The 26,101-nt window shown below is 35.7% G+C and overlaps 1 protein-coding gene across 1 annotated transcript in view; it reads left to right on the top strand.

Moving 5' to 3' along the window:
- The window catches only part of LOC104076770 (voltage-dependent calcium channel subunit alpha-2/delta-3), a gene marked incomplete at both ends in the record, with an annotated part of 201,168 nt that extends 175,488 nt beyond the window's left edge, over positions 1-25,680 (top strand). The window contains one exon of the mRNA XM_009577761.1: positions 25,602-25,680. Within this exon, the coding sequence (XP_009576056.1) occupies positions 25,602-25,680 (79 nt within the window). The remainder of the gene's footprint in view (positions 1-25,601) is intronic.
- Between the last annotated feature and the right edge of the window lie 421 nt (positions 25,681-26,101).

The raw sequence follows: 26,101 nt of genomic DNA, 5'->3' as shown, positions 1-26,101 counted from the left end.
GAAGTATTTGCCTGCATCTGTGCAAGACCTCAGGATCTGAGTTTATGAATTCAGGTATAAAGATGTTGTCCTACTGTCTCCAAAGCAAGCAGTGCTGTTGGTCGTTGTTTGTAATAATTATTTGACATAATGTATGTAGTTGCCAACTAAAAAATGAGTTTCTGCTTTTCAGAAAGTTTACCAACTTACCTTGTGTTTTAATAATCTGTGTTTCCTGCAAAAGATTCTGTGGAGATTTATCTACTTAGTTTCATAAACTTTATTCAGGAGCCAGGAACCACACCCTGTAGATTTTTAGAGAGAATTCTCATTAAAGTTCCTCTGTGATATATCGTTACTGTAATCTGCCTTGTAAAGTCAAGTAAAAGTTGCCAGGAGAGTTTCTGAAGAACTTTTTTCATTAAAAACTTAACACCATTCACTTGTATGTGTTCTGCTCTCTGGCTTGACCCAGGTGTTGTCTATTGTGCCTAGATTTTCACATGTGAATCTCTGTTTGCAAACACTGTATGCACAAAATCTGCTCTATGCTTAAAACACAGTATATTTGAAGAAATAAAAGGCATTGAAGGTCATGGCTCAAAAATGAGATCTTCTGAATTCTATTCCTGCCTTGTTTTAAGGTCAACAGTCTGCCTAGACCCCTGGAGCTTTTGCATATCTTGGGTTTTTTAAATGGGGGGATGAATAAACCCACCAAATTTCCACATTTTTTGCAATTCTGCCTGCATAAGTTCATTTTACTTAACTGCTTTGTACCCCACTTGAATGGGAAATATCTGGAGGATCTGTCCTGTAATAAATGAAATGGTATATGCAGTCTCTTTCAGTGTAGCCAAAGTTCTGCATATAAGTTTTAATATAATATGGAAATTCATAAATAGTTGGCTGTAAAGTTTAGATTAGTGGGCCATTTGATTCTGGGGTCTCTACAGCTACTAAAGACAAAAATGACCAAAAAACCCCCAAAAATAAACCTGACACTGAATGGATAAACCTGAACAAAATCTCTTTGATTGGAGCATTTGGGATAACTGCCAGGCTGGACTTTGAGATGTTTATAATAGGTTATGTGTTGATTGAGGAGAGGAGCATGAAAGGTACAGTTTTAGCATCCCCAACCTATGTCAAAGTATGCGAGAAAGTGGGGACTGCTGTTTGGGCAGGGGACATATCAAATCTTTCAGGACAGGATGCTTTAAAATGCATGTTTGTAAGTTAAGACATAACCTAAACATTTTAATCACAAGAGATTCTGAAGTTTTATCCACCCAGTGACTTCTTGATGGGGAATCAACATTGAAACACACTCTCCTATGTCTTCAGCAATTAATTTCTTTTCAACCACGTAGCTTTTGAATTGGTTGAGTATTTAAAATTCATTTTTCTCCCCTGCTAATTACAGACTGTAAGGAGGTGTGGTGATGTAGCTTTTCTTTCAGTTTCAGATCAGACACAGTTTAAGTTTTGATTTATTTAAACACATTTTGAATCCTTTTAATATAATAAACAAATCTTGGCAAAATGTAATGGCTGAACTGTAATCTTAACTAGAAATACAATTTTACCTTTCTGATTCCCAAACTCCTAAACAAAATTAAAGGTTAAAAAGGGCTTATTATTTAAAGAAAGAGACAAGACACTTACAAAGGAAAAAACAAGACTAGTTACCATTATTTTCTCTAGCCCTTACAGATAAACAATTCCCATGTTTTGGTAGTTTCATCAACAGTAAAATCTGGAGTAAAAATCAGCTGTTACACATTTTGTTTGTAAAGTGGCTCTGGACTTAGTAAATTAAAGCATGTTGGTAAGTTAAAGTTTTGACCAGGGGATATTTTTAGTATGGATATAACGCATGGTTCACCAGATGGAAGAAGTTGGTTGTCTGGAATAGTAGTAATGCTTTTAATCCAGAAGATATAAAGTAAAATTTGACATGAAAATGTACTCTTAAAAAATTATTGCTTGTTTTGCTTTATGCTATCAGCACTGTTTAAGTTTTGATAATCTTGCTTTGGGTTATCTTTTGGAATCTAAAATATTTTTTGAGAATTGTAATTTTGACTGTGAATTTTGTTCCTAAAAGACCTTAGGACATTTGACCAGTTTTCTAGTGTGAGACATATTGTACTGTTGTGATTTTCCTATTTAGAACCTGATTTTTGTGAAGTACTGTATTGTGCCATCCAGGCCACCACTGCAAGCACTTAAGCAGATAAGTAGTCCTACTGAGTGCTCATTGACATAAATATCATGAATGCCAACAGAGAAGAATTACCTCAGTGAAAAAAAAGGCTTTAGCAAGGTGAAACAATAGAGTTAGTGCAAAAAGAAAGATGAAGAAAATGGTCTGTCCTGATAAAAACAGCAAGCAAATCAAGGAGTATAGTAATTGTAAAGTCCTTCTTTGTTGGTAAAATTAGAGATAATAGTTCATGTAGAATGGACTGGACAGAAACAAAGTTGTAAAGAGATAAGCAGGATGACATTAAAAAGTCTGCTTTGAGATTCTGGAAATAAATAAAAAGCTGAAGAATGTGGGACAAGTAGAGTGAATTAAGGATTTCTTTTTAAGACTCTAGAATAAAAATACCAAAGATGCATACAATCAGACTCAATTCTGCTTTATTAGATAGCTTGAAGTCTACAGTAGCTCTATTAAATTCAATGGAAATAAAATTTACCAGATAAATTATTGGTACTGTAACAAATTTCAGTAAGAAAGTAACATAAATCCATGACTGTTTACTTAAAATAGCTGGCAAAGTAATATAATACAGAAGAATTTGAATTTTTGTATAGCAAATTCACACATAGGTCTACTGGCCAGTACTGAATTCTGTAACAGTATCTAGACATAAATTGTCGGACTAAAATTCAAATTCTGAAGTGCTTTTGTCCTTGGGTATTATCATTTGCTTAAATCCTTTCAAGTGAAATTGTGTTCTTTAATTGTTCCATGAAGAACTTTAACATCTTAATATTAAAATAACAGTTATTTTAAATTTTTATTAGTTATTATTTTGGTTTTATTTATTTTGGTGCATGAAAGTGGAACAATGATAGCATGGAGTAAGCCAGAAATAACACCAACTACTTCTTGTCATACATCTCTCTCTTGTAATGTCAAACTGTTGTATATTCGTTTTGATACTAACACGCTGCTCTGATGGTGACAAACCTTCCTGGTAGACACAAGCAAATTTGGTTTTTTCATATTACTGTTTTTTCTGTGGTGTTAGTAATGATGTGTATGCATATGAAAAGACAGTCCTGAACTGGAAAATTTGCTCTTCAATTACTGCAGTTAGACTGCAAACAGGATATTAGGCAGGCATGTAAAGACACTTTCTGTACATTACTGGCAGGGAAAGGAACAGATTTCAGGTCTTTGAATCCTGGATCCCTGCATTATTCTTTATTGTCTGGGTGGCAGCCACAGTCAGTTTCCTGAGTGGTGTAAAAGTTCAGCCAGTATCTCCTGAGGCAAAATATTAATGAATTCACCTAACCAATTATTGGGCCTTCTATAAATTTGTTATTACTTTTTTATTGTATAGGTAATAGTAAAATGCCTTGGGCATCCTTGCATAAAATAGCTAAACCAATATTAAGTTACCAGCAGAATAACAAACTCTTTTCCTGTCTATGTGTGTTTGTTGAGGGACTTGCTTTGCTCCAGTCTTCGTAAAATGATGGCTCTTGTATTATGTTTTTATGAAGGTCATTGATTTCAGGCAGGTGGTGGAACCTGTTCCCAAATGAAGAGTTTCTAATGGAAAATGCTCTAATGCCATCCTCTTTTAAATTAAGTACAAGGCAGCTTCAATAGTTGTACAAGTAGAGTAATCCAGATGAGACTCTGAAATAGACATTGTTCAGATTATTTGGGATTGATAGATTCAACCTTCATCTTGAAGTTAATATAGAAATTATATTCTGTATTGTCTTGTATTTCTGAATTGACTCAAGACACGTTTCTGTGTGGAATATGTTGCCATAACCTGATTTTGAGAATAAGAGTGATCATAGAAAGGATGACATCTGAAATAAATGATTGTAATTCCCTGGCTAGTTGCCTGTGTAGAAAGCTTTCTTGGGCTCAGCTGCTGGTTCCAGAGCAGCTGGGGGATCTGGTGCAGCTCCCATGTTAGTAATGTGCATAACAAATGGTAGGAATACATGCTGCATAAAAAGGGAAGATATCCTTTTCAGTATATAAGCTGACTTCTTCCTTCAGGTATACTGGCATCATTTGAGTTTTCTCCTGATTCAACATCAGCCAGCTAACTGTCAGCCTTATCCTAATTTCCCTCTGACAGTGGCCCAGATAATAAATAGCACTGGCTGGATGAAGAGAAACTGAGACGGCTGTCTGAGACTAATGGCTCTATACGCACAATAAGTGAGAACAAATGAAAGAAAGAGCAGTTTAGAAGTCCATGTGCAGCTCCACACATCTGAAGTACTTTTCCTGGATGTTCAGAGACCTTCTGTACATCTCCTTGTCTAAGGAATATATTGAATTGTGTTTTATATTTATGTATGTTATCTATTTCTAGTGATGCTTTAAAATAAAACCCTAGTACAATTTATCACTCTGCTTTCAGAAAAAGGTTACTTAAGGAAGTATACTATTATGGGAAATTACATAATTCTAAGAACACACCTCAGCTTAAAAAAATAAAATGTCTGGCAGAGAATAAAAGATACACCAAATATCTTTGAAAGATGAAGTTCAGAAGTAGGAACAGGAACACTGTAGGAGAAGGCATTTGGGAGTAAAAGCTCATAAATAGCTTTCCAGGAAAAAAAGGTTATGGAACATGCTTGCAGATTGGTGTGTAGATTGTATTTGCAGTAGGTGTTGCATGAATAGGGATGGTGGTTCATGTCCATTCTAAAGGGCTATCTATAGAGCCATTGGGTTGATCCGAGAATGAAATCTGAAGTGTCAAAGTTGACAGCTATGAACCGAGACATGATAGTGTCTCCATGCTATTTGCTTCGAATGTTATTTGAAAGTTGTGTTTATTCTTCTGTGAGATTTCTGAACTAGAGCTAGCTGTATACGTATTATGATTCAGAAAAGCACCCTATCTGCATCTCATTTCTTGGATTTCAGCATGGTGGAGCTCTTGTATGTAGTTTAAAGAAATATAAAGTTTTATTGAAGTGGATAATCTTCAAGTAAAACTTTTTTTTTTTACCTTGAGTAAATGAAAATGCATTTTCTTGAAAAATCTGGGAAACCAAATTCTAATTTTCTAATTTCAGAGACTCTAATAGTAACATAAATGTGTGCTTCACTTCAACAATATGGCTGATGTCAGAGTATATGTAACAAAGGGAAAGGCTAAATAATAAAGGTTCTTTTCTGACCAGGGCCTCGTCTTCCTTCCTCTTCTCTTCCTTCCAGCGGATGTATGTGGGATTGTACAAATATATCTCATATCTATGTAGCACAGAGAGTACCATATATTATAACCAATGCATGGCAATATTGAGAGGTATCAATTAAGAATTTGGATGAGTATTTCTGAACTCCACATGCAGGTATTCTTATCCTCATATCTTCCAAACAGATAAAACTGATAAGAACATCAGCATTTGTACTTTGAATTAAGTGCCCACTCATGGAATTATTCAGGAATAGATGTTGTGTTTCAGGTCATGCATATCTTTATTTCAGATCAGTGTTTAAATATAGCAGCCCCTAAATGCTGTGCGTGATGATGAGAGGAAATAGTACAGACACCAAATGTTTTTCCTGTGGAGGGGAAGGCAGTGGCTAACCCAAAGGAATTGTGGAGTTGGACACAAGAATAGGAAGGAGATGATGGACAGATAGGCAAGCAATTTCAGTGGAGCTACACTTGTTTTCTTGCTCTCTGGCATCAGCCAGGATTCCTGGAGTCTCATTGCCCCCAGCTGGCCATTCCTTTTCCTCTGGTACCCACCTGCGTTTCTTGCCTCCCCTGGTCAGAGTGAAGGATCAGTCCTGGGGACTGTACCCTCCCTCTGTGACAGCTGTCCCTACTGCAGGGCCTGTGGGATTGCTGAGCCCTCAGGTTCAGCGGAGCACGGGTTTAATTCCATGTGTCAAATGTTGTCTGGCTTAATTAACCTACTTCTACCTTTAATTGAATAACCCCTTTTTCTCTTTTGGCTGTCTCATTAAAAGGTTGAATAAAATCTCTGTCTTAATTTGTTGCACATTAGATTTCCCTTTCCTGAGGCATACTTTTTACAGAGAGAACTTGCACCCGCACGTGTTCTCTTCTCTCTTCTGTATTTTTGTGTTTTCTGTTGTCTTCTTGCTCTCATTTTATATGCAGTCGTATATTTCCTTTTACTAGATCATAAGATATAATGCTAGGCTCATATCTTGACTTCCTAATGTTTATTATTATTATTACATTCCCTTTGAGTCTCACTTGGGCACTTTTTCCCTGTGTCGCCTGACATTGCATTAAGGATGTTTATTCTATTTCATGATACTAAGAGCTCTCAGTGTCTAGTTTTCAGTGCAGTTTGTTAAACTCCCTGTTTTCTGAAAACTCCTCATTTTGCTCTGCTGAGCAAACTCTGCTCTTTACAGTTCTCAAAAGTGCTGTCTTCCTTCTGTTGTAAGCTATGTTCTTCTTTAATGCTGTCTTTGTCTTTTCTTCCAACTGTCTTTCATTTTTGCTTCTCCTGTCTTCTATTTGACACTGAGGGCATTTACTTTGTTCTTTTGTCTTTACTTCCCTACTCTAATAGTCTCTTCTTTTTCTGTTCAATTTCTCTATTTTTTTATCTTCTTTTTTATTTCTAAAGTATCCTTTTTATATGATTGCAGTGATACTAAATGCTAAGCCCTTATTTTATCCTTAACTCAAGATAATTGATCCTAGGGACAAATTTGTGATCTACAAGCTTTCTCTCCAAAAAGGCACTCATGATTTCGCTGGAGACAACAGAATTGTAGGTGGTTTGTTCTGGCTCATCTGTAATGATCAGCTGAAATTCACTTAATTAAGGAAATCGTGCAAGATGTGATATGCCTGGGTTTTAATTTCATGTATTGAAAGCTTATTTGAAATTCAGTAGTATTTCCTCCATCATTAGCTGTTGTTACCCTGCAATGTAGAAGTGATACTAGCATACATGGCAACTCACTGTTTCCTGAGAATTGTAATATTCTACTTCTCTTCCGCACTCTGGCGAAAAGAATGCCATTTCCTGCAATGTATAGCCATATAGGGAAGCTATCGCATGAGAGTACCACGCCTTCTCTGCATCTGATCTCTCTTTGAAACACAGACCTGAATTCAGGCTGTCTTTTGGTCTAGCTGGATTATGAAATCACCCCTCATATACAGATCTATTACTACTCGTGTAGTGGGTATTGTTACGTGCTGAAGGGACAGTCACGTTCTGAAAATATTTTCTCTGTACAGGCCATTATCATTCTACTTGTGGGTAAAATGTTTTTTATTTGTGTTTGGGTCCCAAAGGCAGCATCAAGCAACTGTATTAAAAATTACTGAAGGTCTAGGAGTTTTTTTAGATATTTAAAACAACTCTACGTGTTAAAAATGTCCTAGAGTTCTGAATTACTGATCTGATTTTAGACCTTGTAATTGGTGTAGTGATGGAGGCAGTAAAAAGCCAGAAAAGGTGCTCTTTGAATAGATGCAATTATTTTCTGAAAACGATTGCCACAAGGAAAAATGCATACAGTGATGTAGCGTGTCAGGAAGTTTTTTAAGAAATCAGTTGCTCAGTGTCAAAACTCCTTCAGCAAAATGAATTATTTTTATCTCTTAACTTTGGAGTTCCCCATTTTTCACCACTAACACAACTTTTCTGTATTTCTTAATGTCAAATGTAAGCGAGCTGATGCTCGATGTCCTCATTTTGTTTCCCAGTTCTCATTCTTTCGATGTTGCTCTAAGAGGACGAGAAAGCCCTTTGTTTAGGCTACATGTTCTAAGAACTAAGAGTGTTTATAGAGTAGTCATCTGTTTTTCTTGTCCATGATACACATGGTGACATCACTGCATAGTTTTATATAGTTTGGACAATGCAAAACCAGCAGTGAAAATGGAGAGAGCAAACAGAGCATGTCTTTATAATTAACTACAGAACTTAGAGCATAGTTTGTGAGTCACGTTAAAAAAAAAAAACAACCAAAAAAACCCTCCAAAACCTCACTGCAGTTCTGAACTCAAAGGATGGACCTCCCTAAGCTGTTTTTCATATTTAGTGTCCAAAGAAGTTCTGCTCCTCATTCCTCATTCTTTCTAGTACCAGGTTTAAAATAGTCAAAATAGTTCTTTCCAAACACTCAACTGCTGTTGTTGATATTTAACAAGTGTTGGAACATGAATGAATTCAAACTGACAGGTAAAAACCCCCAATGTTTTGTCAACATTATAAAAAGGTTACTAGCAAGACATATATATGTAGCTCAGTAACCACAGTACCTGGAGTCAGCCACAAGTAAAATCATTAAATGACTTGTTCAGAATGCCATCAGAAAAGAATTAACAATTATGATGAAGGAAACCTGGTTTTTGTATTTAATGTTTAATTAACTGGGATGACCATTATGTTACAATGTATGTAGGCTTACGTGAAATATGTCTTACTGTTGGATGACATTCTAATTTACAGTGCTTATAAAATTAGCTAGGATAGCTAATGAGAAGTAAAAAAAAAATGTTGTGGACATGCAGGGTTCCTACTTTATCACAGACCTTTCTAACAGTCTCGGGCCCAACAGTGAACATGAAGTCTAGCTAAAGCTTTTTTCCATTTTTCTTTTTCACAGGTAGAGCTGAATAACCACCTCCTTTATCTTGCATTTATGTCAAGTATGTATTGCCATTTCTTTCAGCCACAGGCAACAAGTGTTTGATATTTGCTTTTATTTCACTAGTTTGCCTTTGCTGATCCACAATGAATTTGTGGTTCTTTCTAAAATCTAGATCTTTTTCTGGTGCTCTACTAACATTTTCCTCATCTTTTGTCAATGCATTAGACATTATGTCCTAATTATGTACTTATTTGAACTGAATTTAATCCTGTTCATTTCAGACTGTTTCTCTTGCTCAAAAATACTGTTTTGAATTCTAATTCTGTATTCCAAAGTGCTTGGAATGACTTCCAGCTTCATGTAATTTGACAAATTTTTAAGTGTTCTCTTTAGTCAGTCATCTAAATCCTGAATCAAATTATTAAATTGCACTCGATCCAGGCCAGACCATTTCCTCCTCCACCAAATTCTCTTCCTAATATGACAATAATAAATACACTTTGAGAGCACAGCTGTCTGAAAAGTGCATTCACCTTATGTTCATTTCATTAGGCTAGTAGTCCTTAGAGGTAGACAACATCACTGAGCAGATTACATGCTACGGCTTATTTTTCCGTCAGTCCCAATTGGAAGCTCTCATGGATGATATGCTGCCTCTGAGTCCTAGATTGGTGTGGATGACCATATTTCTCCTAAAAATACAGAATTTAACCAAGATATCTTTCTCCTCCTCTTTTCTCCTATGTAGTACAAAAGATACTTGTCATATAAGGAAATCAGATTGGTTTGACAGAATGGCTCTTAGATTGATGTTGGCTATTTCTTTCTACGTTATTATGTTGTATGTGCTTGTGAATTGATTGTTTAATCACTTTTGCTAGTGTCTTTCTGGGTAGTAAAATCTAGGAAGTAATTCTAGGTTTTTTCCTTTTTTTGGTTTTGAAAATAAAATTACAAAATATTTTAAAATATGTTTCCCTTTTCTTGTCCTTGGCACTTCCTTTGTTGCCCACAGATCTTCAAAAATATTCACTAATGGTTTAAAGATTCATTTGATTAGTTCCTTGAATACTCTATAGGAAATTTTGTCAGGCTTCATTGATTTAAACAGATCTTATTTATCTACCATTCTTTTCCAAATATGACCTCAGCTCCTAATCCCATAGTTAAAAATACTGTGTCATAATGACTGCTCAAGTTAAATTTTCTGGTGAAGGCTAAAATAAATAAACCATTGACTACTGAACCTTCTCTACATTATCTGCTGGTTTTTGTACACTTCTTGTTAGAGTTAGCTTGCATACACACTTTCTTATGGCTTGGACCTCATACATACTTACTGAATAAAGGAAACATTTTCAACTGTGAGAATTTGAAACTGGATTTTGGTGCTAGATCTAAGATGTCCTTTGGCCAAGTATTCCTGATTAGTAAAGAGAAACATTGTATTGGCCCCTGTTATTCCAATGGGTCCACAACTGGCACGGTAATTTTCAAGTCAGCTGGATTACAATCATGTTTTCATGTTTTAGAAAACATTTTAAAAATGTGGTCTATGAATCACAGCATCATGAATTTGTTTAGAAGACAGTTAACTCTTAGGAACAGAGTTCTATACTATTTAGCATTTTAAAGATAATACCTGGTATCCTCAATTTCATGTGGAAATGAGTTGGTAGCCTGTGTGGGTTAAGGCACAAAAATGTAATAGTCTCCTTTTGGTCTGACTCTACAAGTCTGTGTGAATCTTCTGCAAGTATCATTTTCAGAAGATCTGCTTTCTCGAAGATAATGCTTATCATCACACTGCACACATGTTCGGAGAGCAGGGAATGGAGTTAAATTTTCTGTATTTTTCCCAAATGGAGTTGTTTTGAAAAATCAACTGCCCTTTCTGACACGTGAACTGTACTATTTAATGTGATTCCTCTGAATTTACCAGTTCTGCAAAAGAAAATCAGAAAGTTTCCAAGATTAGACAAATTATAAGAAATAAATCATAAGGTGAAAAGGCTATGCTTTTATGTCTAGCCTATAAATGATGCTGCAAATTTTTGTGACCTAGTTTAATGAAAGGGTTAAACAAAGCGTTATACACTGTTTGCTGTCTTTAGGCATTTGTTCTGTATCCATGGACTTATTTTAATGTAAATAGGCACCTCAACAGCTGTGTCCCCTTAAGCACATTTTATTTAGCAGCTGGGTTATACATGTCACTTGGCAGCCATGGATTTTCAATATTTCCCCGTGCCAAGGGGGCAGCTGGAATAATTTGAGTGCTCATTAATTTGGGAGAAATATGAGCTGTGTAAGTCAGACAACATGAGTCTTCTGTATGGTGTTGTACAAGGATAAGCGGATCAGGGTAGAAGCAATTTGCCCTGTCCCAAGGGGGCCTTCGTTTTTTAATAAGCTGGTTATGAAAATTCTATTTCTTTGCAATTTAAAGAGTCTAATTAGAGCCTGTAATTTCTTTCATATAACTGGAGTGGATGAAGGTTAACGTTAGGCCTCCAGAGTCTTTTCACATTCATTTACAGACTTAAATCAGGTAATAGTTTGTAGCTAATTAGAACAGTGTATTAAATATTTAGTTTGACTTGACTTAACTGTGAGAACACATGAATGCTGTAGGGCTACAAAAATGATAAAGTAGAGCTAAATTTAATTTTTAATAAAGATAAACTTTAAGGCTGTATAGTAATTTTAATACTGCCTGCTATATTATGACAGTCTGAGCAGCAATTGCCTTCAGTTGGTTGAAATGTCAAGATAGAGGAATATGATGTCTATTTAATGTCCTTGCTCTAACACTTTGATGGTTCAAACAATTCATGGTGTATATGCAGAGTATCTGAAGGATTAAATATTTTTCAGCATAGCAGACAATTTTTATGTAAAATCTCATTTATTTTTCTATCCATTAACTCAGCATTTTCAGAAGGATTTTCTTAAAGAAATTGTAGTGCTTCTACTCGCAGGAAATCCAACAATAAACACACATTCCTACTGGAGTTTGCCAAACAGTCGGTCTACTGTTCCATCAAAGCAGTATCTGCATTTGCAGCTTTTGCATTTGCTGATTTTTGGTTTCAATGAATTAGTAAGGTAATCTTAAAATTCCATGCGCAAACTTTTTTCCTGTTCTTGTAAATAAAGCCTTCAGTTTTATTCTATTATGCTTGTAATTTGCAAAATTCTTTGCATTCTGTGAGTAGACCTCACTACAGTTTTCTGTGCTACATTATAAAACTCTTCCTGTTGCTGGTTGGATTTCTAGAACTTGAACCTTTTGCCACTGAAGTTAGTATAAAAACTAACATAAAATTCACTTGTACAGAACCAAACGTAGGCTTACAAAGTTGAGCTCAGCACCACATTGACTTTTACCTAAAACGGTTGGTTCAAAGCACAGGCAGGGATTTACATCTCCTTGTAGTGAAGGAAAGCTTGCTCGAGTCTGCATGAAAAAAGACAGGTAGACGATATCCTGAGTTATGAAATACAGAAGCTCGCTTCAACAGAATTCTGTAAAGCTTCCATGAAACAGATCACATTTTATTCAACTGGACACTTTTAGTAATGCCTCTCAGTCAGAGCAGGAGTGGCTATGGTTCAAATTTTTCTGGTTTTGTTTTACTGATTTTTAATTTTTTTTCATTGTGTGAAATTTATTCTATGAAACAATTTTGTTGATTAAATATATAGCATCCAACTAATGCTACTACCCTATACTATATAAAATGGTATTGCAGCGATGTAGCTGGGTGGACCTGCCAGAGAGCCCAGAAGGACCTTGCATCTAATATCTTTTTCAATTATCCTTCTACAGTTTGATGTCTACCAAATCATTTTGCCTTTGGTAACAGAATTTAGCACTCAGACAACAATTACATTCTGTTAGATTTTAGCTAGTGAAATTTTTAAAGCCTTTTTACAAATTTGTAGAACTTATTTCCAGTGAGAATTGTGCACGCTAATTTCTTTGATTATGACTACCTTGGTACTATTGTCTGTTTGCTTGTTAATGCCATTGTAGTTTAGACTGGAGTCTCAACTGCTCATCTTTTTCCTAACCTTTCCCATAGTTTCATGGAGCTGATTTCTTATCTTATGATAAACTGAGTACAGCTCCCCTTTGTCTTGCCTGAAGGCTCACTTACATCCTCAGCAATTGGTCCTGATAGCAATGAAGTCCCTTGTTCATTTGTGAAAAAGGCTGTGGATCTAAAACTGGAGTAATAACAGTGGTGAAATACTTCAAAGTGAAAAGGGAAGAATGCTGATAAAGGGAAGAGGTCAACTAATAATTGAGACAAAATGAAGAAAAATATACTGTCTATTTGACAAAAAAAAAAAAAAAAAAAGAAGACAAAAAAGCATCTGTAACCTCAAAATAGTCGAACTTTTCTGGCTATAAGCTTGTTCAGGCCTCAGATTCTTGGCTCATGATATGTACCTTTAATCTCAAGTTTCCTCTCCAGCATTTTTTGGATGCTAGGAACTCCATTACAGATTGGTAGAAAATCAGTGATAAAACTTCTAAATATCACCTTATTTTGTTACACTGCTTTCCCAGTTGCCAATTTTTATAAAATGGTTTATGACTGCAATAATCCCCTCAAAATCAGCTGTTATGGGAGATAATAGCTGGTTGTCAGAGCATTAACCACCCTTGACTTCACTTTGGGCCATTACGTAACAAAAGAATGAACTGGTGGTAAGGTTGCCAGGTGTATTAAATTATATGATGAATTATAGAGATTCTGTAGCGGGGATTAGTGTCCAAAAGAGACTTGTGGAGATTGCCAAACCCATTATCTGATAGGACTGCAGGCTGGACAAAATCCCAAGGGTGAAAGGCCAGTGCTTTATCCATTATGTCATTCTCTAATCTGTGTCTGCACCATGCACAGTGAAGTATACTGCAAATGAGTTACCATTGTTCTATGTTACATCCTGGAACTATGTAATAACAGAAGTGGAGACGTTGGCAGTATTTGGTTACTTAAAATTTAGTCTGATTTTGATCTTTTCTCATGGATTCTTGCAAAAAATATTAGTTGATATACAAGAAAGCTAAGTAGTGTGGTAGCAGAAATTGTATGAGCCTGCTTTTTCCACAGAAGCTTCAGTTAGATCCAAGAAAGTTGGTTATGTCATGGTTTCTGCTCTAATCCCTTCCCCTCCTCTCTATTCAGACAAATTAATTTGTTTAGGCTGCTATTTTGCATTTAAGGAAGAAAATACCTGTTCTACATTTCAGCAAATCCACCAGCATTTTAAAGAATGGCAATAAAAGGTATAGTTGAATTATCCTTAAGTAGTTCATCTAGGCTTGGCTGTTAATGGTTTGCAATGACTGATCTGGAATCTTTCATATCGGGACTGGAAACAAAATTTTCTTTAGCTTTTCAGATGAGAGCACAGAACTTGTTCCTAGCTCCAATAAATAGTATCATATTTTACTTTGAAATAGTAACATTGTTATGATAGAAAACCGATGTCAGGTAGTTTTTGAAAGTTATAGAAGTGTGAGTTAAAATTTTCCTCTCCCTCTATACCCCATATAGTTGAAGTCATTGTACCATGGCTGGCTTTACCAGTGGAAGGATATAAAAAGTAGAATAAATACAATTTTCTAAAACTCAGTAAAATATTTCTAAAATAGTTCTTCAGTAAAAATGTGTAGTATATACACAAAATTTGAAGGTACTGTATAAAGATTTTATTGTCACTCTATAGATATATCTGAAATATTTATGATACACTTAACCCATTGGTCTCAAAGTGATTTGTAAAAGTGGGAGAAATGTTATAGCTTGTGCTGAAAGTAAAAGTTACAGTGAAGGTAGCAAGTTGGGTTTTGGTAGTCTCGTGGGTTTTTTTCAAGTAATCATAACTTTTTGAAAAGGAATCTCTGGGATGCTATTTTCTAGATATGGTCTCAGCCCAAAAGTTTAATATTCTCAAAATCCGTGAAAATTTTCTTTGCTGAATTAACTGTTAAACTGCTAAGAAGAATTTAGTACATTCATGATATATACTGTTGTATTACACTTTGTACATTATTGGTTGCTTATTTAACATCATTAATACATACTGCACAATAAGCAGGAGAGATAAGCTAGAAAGCATTAGATGCTGCTTAGAGCTATTTCGTGGTTTTTTTGTTTTGCTGTTAAATGTCAAATCTTAAATGGTTATTTACAACATATTTGCTCTGCCAAATCTTTACATATAATTCTTTAGTGATAAGCTCTTGCTGTGCCATTTGAAACTCATCTGCTTGCAAGGGAACTGATCTTGCTCAGTTCTCTGTGACCAATAATTCAGGTTGTATAAAGCGGCTAGAACTTGTGCCCCATGTAAAAGGCCTGAGATGTCTTGTTCCTTTCAGAACCATGTCAACCATCAAACTCCTTTAGGGAAGTAATAGCCTTGCGCTAATACGGTGTTGGACACTTTCTTATCACCTGCTCTATCCTTGCACAGTTTAAAATAGCATAATCTCATCTTCCTCTGTTAACAACATTCCTAATGTATTGGGTGAATTTTGACAGTGGGAAATTATTCTTCATAAATCTTGAGTCGCATTATAATTTTCTGTAAATCAACAAAAGATGTCAACACATTTGCAGTGCTAAAAGAAATATCCTCACTCGATGTCTCATATAAAACATGCAGCTTGTTTGAATTTTCTAAAAATGACCCTCAGCAGCCCTAGACCTAAAGGGTGGATCTAGAAATGCTCCTTGCAGGCGAGTGTGACATAGTAATGTTGTCCCCTGACCACAGGGGATTAACTGCAGCATCAATTTCCTTTTTTCCTGCACGTATTTTCTGAGGTAGGTCTATACAAAGAACTGTTGGGGAGGCGGATGTTTGGGAAAGCAGGGCTCAGCTGCTTGATAATCCCCAGACAGATTAAGCATTTTTCTTTGTTACTGTTTTTGCTTACAACATCTTGTTTTCCAGTTAAATAGAGCTATTAATTATTTGGGGTTTGTTTCCGTTAACTGTCCCATCAGAATTTAGGGTACAATGCACAGTGTTTCAGATATCACTATAATAGAAAACACTGTTATAAAATTGCCTGGGTACAGTGTGCAATTGCAGGAAGGAGAAAACATGAGGAAATGTATAAATGCAAACTTTTCCAAAAGAGGTATTTTAAATACTGCAGGATAAAAATTAACAATGAAGAACCTTTTACTGAGTAACTTAATGTTTAAGGATTCGATTTCATGAGGTAATGGCTTCAATTTCATGGCTTCCTTGCACTGAGTGCAGCGTAAGTTAAGTCTTTCAGCACCTTACAGGGTAAAGTTCTCTAACAGGGTAGAAGATATTGCAGTAGTGCTATCTTGCATTGTATCACAGGGCTTTGTAGCCCTCGGTAGAATTTTCCGTGCTCATTTAAAGCATTGTCTTCAAGGAATTTCCTGCTAACTTATCAATGCAAATAGATCCTTAACTCATTTTTTCACCACTTCATAATAAAAAAAAACCCCTAAAATCAAAATATCTACAAAGACATTCAGAGATAAGGTGAAGTTTCTAGAGTGACCTTGTATTTCTACTGCTCTCTTCCCATGCCTGTTCATTGCCCTGTATATTATGCCCTTTGCGACGACCAGATACACTGGAGTACGCTTGTAATTCTTGTATTATTTTCGGATTGCTTTGTGTGTGTGTAGGTTAAAGTTAGAAGCTATAACACATCTCAAAAATCGATAAATTTTACAAACTCAACATTTTTCCCTTTCCAGATTTGGAAAGGTTACTTGTGCAAAGACCTGTGACCTGTTCAGATTTTTTGAATCTTACTGATCTTGAATGGATCTGGTATGACTCTCAAAAACCTTTATGACTGTATCCAGACTGTTCCTCACAGGAAAGTGTGGCTGGGTAATGCCATCTCCTTAACACAGGGACCAACTGCAGCATCGATTTCCCCTTTTCCCATTGGTATCTTCTGAGGTAGAGCTGTACAATAGGATGCTGGAGGGAGAGGAATAGGAGGATGAGATTATGTGAGGAGGAGTGATACTGAAGACCAATCTTGAAGTGGCAACAGGCACAGTGTAATGTTGGGAGGGAAGCAGTGGAAGCGTAAATAAAGCCTCAAGCTTTTTCTCAATTTGGAAGTAAGTTTAGGTTAAGTACTTCCAGAGTTTGAACCTAAAAAAGACATCAGAAAATTATAAAGCAGCCAGGACCCCAAAGAAGAAAAGCCAGTTATTGAAGCTTAAAGGATGAAGAGTTTATAAGTTTGTCCTGGGTAATTAATTTTAAGAATATTTCCACTATAATAAAGGGTAAGAAGAAATGGAGCATGAAAAAATCAATCAACAGAAGGAGAAGCTGGTTTGAAGAGACAAGTAATTTATACCATAAAACTGAAATAGCAAAAGAATAGAATCAGAAGTTAAGCCTGGCAAATTAGAATGTGATGTAATTGTCAATTCTGCCACCAAAAATTACAGTTTGTAAAGTTAACTTTTGCTTTTTTTTTTTTCCCCCATTTTATTTTTTTACCTCTTGGTAGACTTTCAAAGAATGGGGAACCTCCCTAATGCTATTTTTCTGAACAGAAAAATGGATCTGCCTGGAAGGGATGTGCATGAGAATTTCAAAATGAACATTTTTCTTTTCACCTTAAGCTCTGTTTCCCTGTATTCTTCCCATGTGCTCTCTTAGTCATATTCAAAGAGAGTGAACCAGAACTTTGCTTTTTGTCAGCAACAGACTTTGAGAATGTAGCTCTCAAGTTGTATTTAGAGGAGCGGCACCAGCTCTTAATGAAAATTATTAGTCATTCTGCTCTGCTTTTAATCAAAGATAAACACTTCAATATTTTTTTTATATACTAACCTATGTAAATGTTCAGTGCCTTTTAGATAACACATGAATATGTTTAGGCAGAGTAGGAAAAGAAGTGTCACTACAAAAATGAGTTATCTTTTTCCTGAATGGCCATCCTCACTTTTCAGAGACAGTATGCAGCACAGGTTAAAATACATTGAGAGACCAGTGATTTTTTCTTTTTGAAAAGTTCTATTAACAAGTGCAAGACATCTAAATAAATGGCAGCCTTTTTCATTATTAGGTTTACAAAATTCAGGCAATTAGAGAATTGCTTTTGTGAATCTTGAATTACAGCATGTAAATCAAATCCAGACCAGCTCTGGTCTCATCTGCTCCTACTGTCATTTTCTTAGCTGTTGATAAAACGAAAATCGAAGTGCTTTGATCAGTGCAACCATTGAGACTGTTGCAAAGACCAGAATGTTAAACCATTTGGGGGGGGGGGGTTGGATAGGGTAATACTTAAGTGGGGAATCAAGCATCTTCAATAGGATGGTCACATGCTGTCTAGATGATAAGGGTCCTTGCAACAGTGTCTTTAGCTGTATTGGGTGACATGCGCTGAATTGCTGTTCTGCTGAATCTTTATTTCCAGCTGGCCTGTGATTGTATATCACTACTTCAGCACAGGAATGATTCATTGCTATTTATTATCTTAAATTATGTACAAAACATTTCCTAACTGTCTTAAGTATGTTCAAAAGACTCTATGTGACTGTTCCTCAGGCTTTCTACTATGATACTATGCAAGTATCTTTCCTCTATACAGTTTGGTCATGGAATTGCCTGAAGAAGTCTCTGGGATGGCCAGATTCTCCAACCAAATAGCTAATTAGCACTTTGAAGTATATAAATAGTGCCTATCAGGTGGTCTAGCCATAGCATGAGTTGTCTGGGAAAACCTCCAGGACTGTCCCAAATTCCCACCTTGAGAGCTCCTGTAACAATTAAGCCAGTTCTTTGTGGTGAGGCTACTTACGAGTTCAGGCAATCACTTAGTCTCATGTTGATCCATTGTTCCCAATCAGTCCATTTGCTCATCTATGCAGAGACTAGCTGGGGTGTTCCTGGACCACCATAACTTATAACTATGGGAACTTGAATTTCATCCCTATATCCCACTTATAACTTAAATTCCATAGCTCTTGCCACAGGACTATTTTTATTTCTTGCTGAGCCAGAAGGGAAAGACTATTTCGCTGAAGGTGTCCATGAAATAGTTTGCAGCTGCAAACAGAGGTCTGCACTGTCAGCTGCAAGCAGAAGTCCCATTTCCCCTCCCACACTGTATTTTAAGTTTCTGGAAATACTATTTTACCAGCTGTTTGGCATGAAGATATGACTTCACAGTTCTAGTGTGTAGAGTCTTGCAGATTGACTCGTCTTGCTTAACATAGATAGAAGAAGGTCCCTATTCTCTTTGCTATGTTGCTAGTTAAATGAAGTTTCAGAGGTGAGGATAGTTCAGGGACTGCAGATTAGTCCATGCATAATGGGTGAGACTGTTAAGTGGCTGTTTCAGATGAAGTGGCTAGCACTGAAATAGCTGTCATTTAAATCATCATTCTTAGGTTTCCTCACTAATGGTTGAGTGTATGCATCTCTGAGATTTTATATAAGCCGTCTGTCCACAGTTTAAAGGTTCAAACTTCAGAATATTCCCTAGCTGTAAAAGCAAGAAACTTGTTAACAGTACTTTCTTATTTTTTCAAAATTTGAGGGGATGCAACAAAGAGTAGAGAGCAAACCACTTGTGTAATCCAAACCATGATCTGTGCCTAGGTAAGGCAACAAGAGTGTAAAACAAAGAGACTGGAAAAGCAGAGAGAAAGCCAGTTAAAAATAATGATAATATACGCAGTTAAATATCTACTGTTGATATAAGTATTTTACTCAGTGTAAGATTTGTGTTCAGTTTTGTCTGAACTACTGAGCTTGGTGGTTCAATGCCTTAATATTATTTAATTCTGCTATGTACATGGGAGTAGTTACCAACACAACTTGTGACAACTGTTGACATGTTGTGCTTCTTCTCACTAGCTCACTATGGACTAGTGGTTTGGACCAGAATCCACGATCTTGCACACAGAAGCTGACTGTCATAAAATGCACTGTTAAAATTAGTCTGTTGTTTAATATGAATACGATTCTACAGTTCAGAATCATTTGAGCTTATGCAGCAATCTTCTAGTAACTGAATGGAGTGCTCTTTCCCAGAGGTGATCCTTCTAGGTCAGGAATGAGACATAATAACAAGGGAGGTTTCTACAGCTGCTGTTTTAAAGATAATTAAAATACATCAATCTCAAATGGTATTCTTTGCCATTCAACATACCTGTTTTAGAAGAATGTAGAAAAATATGAAGTGAGAAAGTCACAAGCTCTATTAAAGATTCTAGTTCCACTGTCCTTTCAATTTCTGTAAAGTTACTGTGGAGCTCTCACTCCGTTTTCTGTGAACATTGGCTTAAAAAAATAGTAGTATATGGACATCTGTAGAAGCTACATACTGTGCAGGAATAGCAAGTATAGTTCCAAAGATTAAAGTTTTTGCTCTTGGATTAAGCTTTGCTTTGCATTCAGTGAATCTGATAACATCTACAATTTTCAGTTTTGTAGATAGGATATAACAATTCAAAACTAGTGCTTCCGCCTGAGAATACTTCCTTTCTCCACAGCTAACAGTTCACGTTAAGCCTTAATATAGTTGATATCATATTTTACAGGTCAGACATTGAAAATAATTTTTATTCAGGTATCTCTCTCAAATATCTTACAAAGCTTTCAAAATTATCCAGAACTGAAGGGTTCTCTTTCTGTCTCATGCTTTTTGCCAGAGAGGTACTTACACCCTCTGATGCAGATTCCTCCTCAGATGAAAATGGTCTCTTGATTCAGTCATAGTGCTTGGATATTGAAAGGTGTTTTTCTCATTTGGCTTATACTCAGTTAGCCAGAGCATATGTAGACTATGTAAATGTTGTTTACTGGATCTTTTGGGGCTGGCCCATAACAACTTTGAATTTATTCAGTCTGCCTTGACTGAAATGTTCTCTTCATACGGATTGGAAAGAATTTTTAGTGTCCTAACATTAAGTGTCGTATCATAAGATACTGATACAGGTGTATCAGTGAATAAGTATGTATACAGTGTATATACTTATAAAAGCTCATAGTTTCTATTGTGTTATTTTATTTAAGGTCCAATACAAACCACAGAATGAGACACACTATACTTCCTCATCTATTATAAATTATAGAGATTTCAATCATATGCCTCAGTACTATATATATTTATCAGTAGACTATACAATATTAGTGCTATATCTGGGTTGTTGGAATAAAGTAGACATTTCATGCAATCATTTTGCAGAGCAGAACTGCTCTTACACGCTTTCCATTCAGTTACTTCAGATATACAAAGAAGAAAATTTGGTGGTCACTATTAACAGTTTTTACCTAACAACATTTATCTTACATGGTATCTGAGAATATGGATGGATATTAAATCTGGAACCTAATATCTAGTCAATTTACAATGACAATTTCAATGGTAACTATGGCACAGTGTGTCCTGTTTTGCAGCATACATAGCCCATCACTGCATAGGTCTTGTCTACGTGCAGAAGTTGAAGTAATTTGAACTTATGCTGCTAAATTAATGTAGTACTTCTATAATATTGACTTAGTTATATTTTTATGTAGATGCAGAAAACAGGTATATGACCACAGTAACTTTGTCCCTGTTTATTGGTATTATACCATGGATGGTACCAGCACATCTAGAATTATTACATAAAATACCTACCCAGAAGAGTAAAACTAGTATAAAAGGTATGTAGATCCAAGTTTGCTTTGAAAAATGGGATTTAGAATTTCAACTTATTCAGGCAAGTTTCAATTCTAATAATTTATTACCTAAGTCATTGCTGTGATCTCTGAAAACAGAAAATAATATGGCAAGCTTTTGTTTTGTAAAATTACTTCTACCGTGAATGGTTAGGCACTCATGAGTGTTTCCCATTGCAGCTCACAGTGGTGGGTTCAATGAACTGATGAAATGAAACTTTTAGAAGTAGAGCTATAATCGGAATTGTTTGCTATCAGAGCTGATTTTGAAGATTTTTTTTCACTATTCTGAACAGAGTATTAAACAATATTCATAATACCTATTAAGGTACCTTCAAGGTCAATGTAAAAGAAAAACTTTAATGTATCAGCAGCATTATTTTTAAGTAAAATACTTTCCTGTGACCTTACATGGTTATTTTTGTATAAAGCTACAATGAATAACTTATTCTATTAAGTAATGAGCAGTATAGAAATGGTATTTTAAAATTATAGTTTACCTTATATTTCATTTTATGAAAGATTTTATACCTCATGTTGACACTGGTAAACATCATTTATATAACATGCACAGTGAAAAGTACATAGAGAAAAATATACAACTCATTGGCATAGGCAAGGAAAGCAGCACTTAATAAACTCTGATCACTCATCTTCAATGCTAGCTCTCTACTTTATAGCTTTTATTTTTATTTTTTCAAGTAATGCCAAACAATTAGCAGTACTTTTTATGATGCTTAAAATATCTTCTAGCAAAATTGCAGATACCATGTAAACTATATGTATAAAATGTACTCCGAGAAAAATCATTAAAATCCTTGCAACAGTATCACAGAGGCAGCCCATTCCTCATGATGATCTATGATACTGATTTGTTGAAGTTTTATTTTTTATAGGTTTAATGCAGCTAATTTGCTGCCTATGCCTATTATCATCCTTACTGCTCATCCTTTTAGATAAGGCTGGTCTCCTTTTATTAGGAACACAGTGTAGTTTGATTCTTTATAGATTAAAGCAGATCATTAAATATAAATCTCTCAAACATATCCAGTCTCATCATAAGCTATATTTGAGCATCATTTTCAGGAAGATAAATTGTGACAGTGATTTATGCTGTATTTTGAGGGTATAAATCTCACTGTGCCCTTTCACATGTGTTTAGAGAATAAAGATTTTCTTTATTACTGCTTTTTGTAGCCACTAACAAAGCATAAAAGTACCATTCTTTTGTATAATGCTGGGTTCTTTAGAGTCTTAGAGTGGGATTATGCACACTGTTTGATTCAAACTAATTAACAACACTACACAATCGGTATGTATATTTTTTAAACTGTATAAATAATGATTGAGTTCTATGTACATTTTCTGTTTGAAAGACTAGGAGAAGTTTTGTGATTGAAATCTGGTCTTTAGGCATGATAATAATGTAAAACACCATGTATGCCTAGAAACAGGATCTGGCCCTTAAGAAGATGGACAAAAGGGCAGTGAGGGAATATAGTATCACAACTGACAGTAAAGAGGGAAACTTTCAAAGACATTTTAAAACTTCTTCTGTGAAAAAACCCATGGGAACTTAATATAAATTTGGTATATTCTACAAATAATTTCTTTTCTCTTACTGTGAGTGAGAAAAAAAGTGCGAATTGAAAAAAACTGTAAGAAATTTAATTCTTTTTTTTTTAATTGCAAATGAATTAAATTAGAGGTCTTCATAAACTTCTTACATCATGACATTTCTTTCTGTGTAATTAGCTTTCTGTATAATTTAAGCATGTCTGTTTTGTGAATGTGAGACCCAATTAGCTATTGAATAAAATGTTCTGGAGCATAATTTGTTGTGTACTGCTTTTTAATGCTAATAACAGAGTTTCTGTAAAAAAGTTTGGATAATGATGATTCTATTAAGCATACTGATAAAAAGATAAAAGGATCTGATGTAGGGTTTAATTACAATTTTTAGTGTTACAATATGGAGTTCATAATTTTCTTTCTTGTCATACATAATGATAGCACCATGTTTGCAGCTACAAATTGTCAATTTCCAGTCCTAACTTAGTCTATTTATCTCCAAAATCCACAAAATGTAGAACAAGTTATTTCATCAGAAAATCAGTCAAACTTTTAATCTCTTGTGTAAAATATTGCTGATTTCATAGAATCATTTAGATTGGAAGGGACCTCTGAAGATCATCTTGTCCAACCCCCTGCTCAGAGCATGTGAAGTTAGATCAGGCTGCTCAGGAACTTGTCTGGTCAGATTTTGAATATCTCCCAGGATGCAGGTTCTGCAGCCTCTCTGGGCAATGTTTTCTAATATTTTGTCACCCTCATGATAAAAATGTTTTTCTTTATATCACATCAGAATTGTTTAGGACCTTCTTCTGACTTTTGTCCCTTGCTGTGTTGTTCTCTTAGAGTCCACCTTCAAAAAGAGTCTGTCTTTAGCAGTATGTCAGTGTCTGTCTTGTATGGGGGAATTCGAAATTGAGCTGAGTACTCCAGATGTGGTCTTGCAATGGAGTAGAGGGGAATAATCACCTTGTATTCATCTTGCTAATATGGCCTAGTACACACTTGGCCTCTTTAGCCTGAACAAATCATTAGGGAATGGCAAAATGGTTGTGGAATTCTAGGCACATGGAATGAGAGGCATAAGCCTTAGCATGGCAAGGGCTACAGTGGGCAGAATATGGGCTTTAGCTGTAGCTGTCAGCTGCTATTCCCAATTCTCTTGCTGGGAGCTTGGTCAGATCAAGTGAGGCTCACTATGCTCCATCTTACCCAGCTATATCAGATGGTAGATGAAGATGGTATGGAACTGTGCTGGGACCCAGGACAGCGATTTCTTTGCTCAGCACACACACGTGGGTGGTTACAGACCCAACCTGAACAGAGGACCTGCGAATGCCCCACAAACTTGTATTAGTGAGGTAGAGGAAGCTCTGGACAACATGGTCCTTTCCCATTCCCTGTTTATCTAGCTAAAACCCACTCAATTATCTTTGCTGTAGTTTCCCATGTATAGAATAGGTTGAGAGCAGAAGGTATGAGGTAGAAAATGCTGTCATTAGTCTACTGTGAGGACAAATTTGCAGTTGTTTTCAAGGCTTGTAAAATAATGCAACCCTGAACCTATCTCTATTTGATAAGAAAGAACTGAGAAAATGGTATAGTAAAGAAAGAAATATTTCACTGGAAATTCTCCTTTGCTTTCTAAATGGCAGCTGCCTCAAGCTGCTTAAAACCACAGTTTTGTATATAAGTATTATAAGATGGAACTGTGAAGTCCACACAAGCAAGTGTTATCATTTAGCATCTATCAAGGCCTACCCTGCATCCAGCATTTCCAAAGTATGCCCTTCTTTTCTGCCAAGAAATTTTATCTGGAAAGAATTTTAAGGAAAGTGGCAATTTTCTAGGATTTCTGGGTGAAGGTCTCTGTGTGTATGACTGTGTGCATGCACATGCATAGACCAGCTGCACAGCTTTTTGCACAGATATTTCTGTCTGGGAAATGTGGCAACTCTGCACATGATTCTGCTGTTTATAACTTGATAGCACAAGTGCCACCTATTGGTACCTATCTCTAAGTTGACAAAGACACTGTGTCTTATGAACCTTGAAATCTGAGGGGAATTTGCTTGCCTGGTGTTTCAGATCTTTTATCTACAGAAGTATTTGCTAATTAAGTGCCTCTTCCTCCACACGATAGCAATTTTCTGAATTCGTAAGTGCAGAACAGATTTTCTGAAACATGCAGTTTTGCGTTGTGCCCCAATGGTTTTAGTTTACTCTCACTTACACTTTAACCATTTAACCATAACTTTAGTTAAATGTCAGATATCAAAAACATCCAAAGAGATCAGCCGTTCTGTTACATAGAACAAAAGCCACATTTTGTCATGAAGACATTATTGGCAGAGATTTTTTTTTAACCTACTGTGCTGTTTAACCAGTAATACTTTCTTAAAAAGGGTCTATCCATATGAATTACACATGTATACTTGAAGTTCCACTGTATAAGCTTTAAATGCCGTATTAGTTGAATTGATCTTTTGCATTGTACTTTCAGGTTCGTATTTTTACCTATCTGATTGGAAGAGAAGCTGCTTTTGCTGATAACCTGAAGTGGATGGCCTGTGCTAACAAAGGTTAGTTACCCTTCAACTGTGAAAGCCTTGTTTTCAAAACCCTATTACTGAGCCTTCCTGCATATCTGACCCTTCTACAGATACAGTGTCGCTGACAGCTAATCAAAGAGGAAGGGTGTTTTTTTTCCAGGAAAGGAAAAGACTTGTTTATCTTGTAGCATGCAATTTAAAAAGAAAAAAAAAATTTGAAATGTATTTTTTTCTTAAAATATGTGTGAAGCTTTTAAACTATGTGATCTTAAATTTTTGTTCAGAGAACAAACTTTAATTTCAAAGCATTTGTTCTATTATAGCTGTTATTACTCAGTCAGAGTTAGTTTGGTTCCTAAGAACATTGGGTATAAGTCCTGTTGAGTTAGGCATGGTATGTAGAACACCAGACATTCTGTCCCTTGAGGAACTGACAGTGTAATTGAAAAAA

Source organism: Fulmarus glacialis, unplaced genomic scaffold (genome assembly GCF_000690835.1).
Source record: "Fulmarus glacialis isolate BGI_N327 unplaced genomic scaffold, ASM69083v1 scaffold9394, whole genome shotgun sequence".
Taxonomy (NCBI): Eukaryota; Metazoa; Chordata; class Aves; order Procellariiformes; family Procellariidae; genus Fulmarus; species Fulmarus glacialis.
The sequence above is the reverse complement of the archived record's forward strand: the minus strand, read 5'-3'. Positions and strand labels throughout refer to the sequence as shown.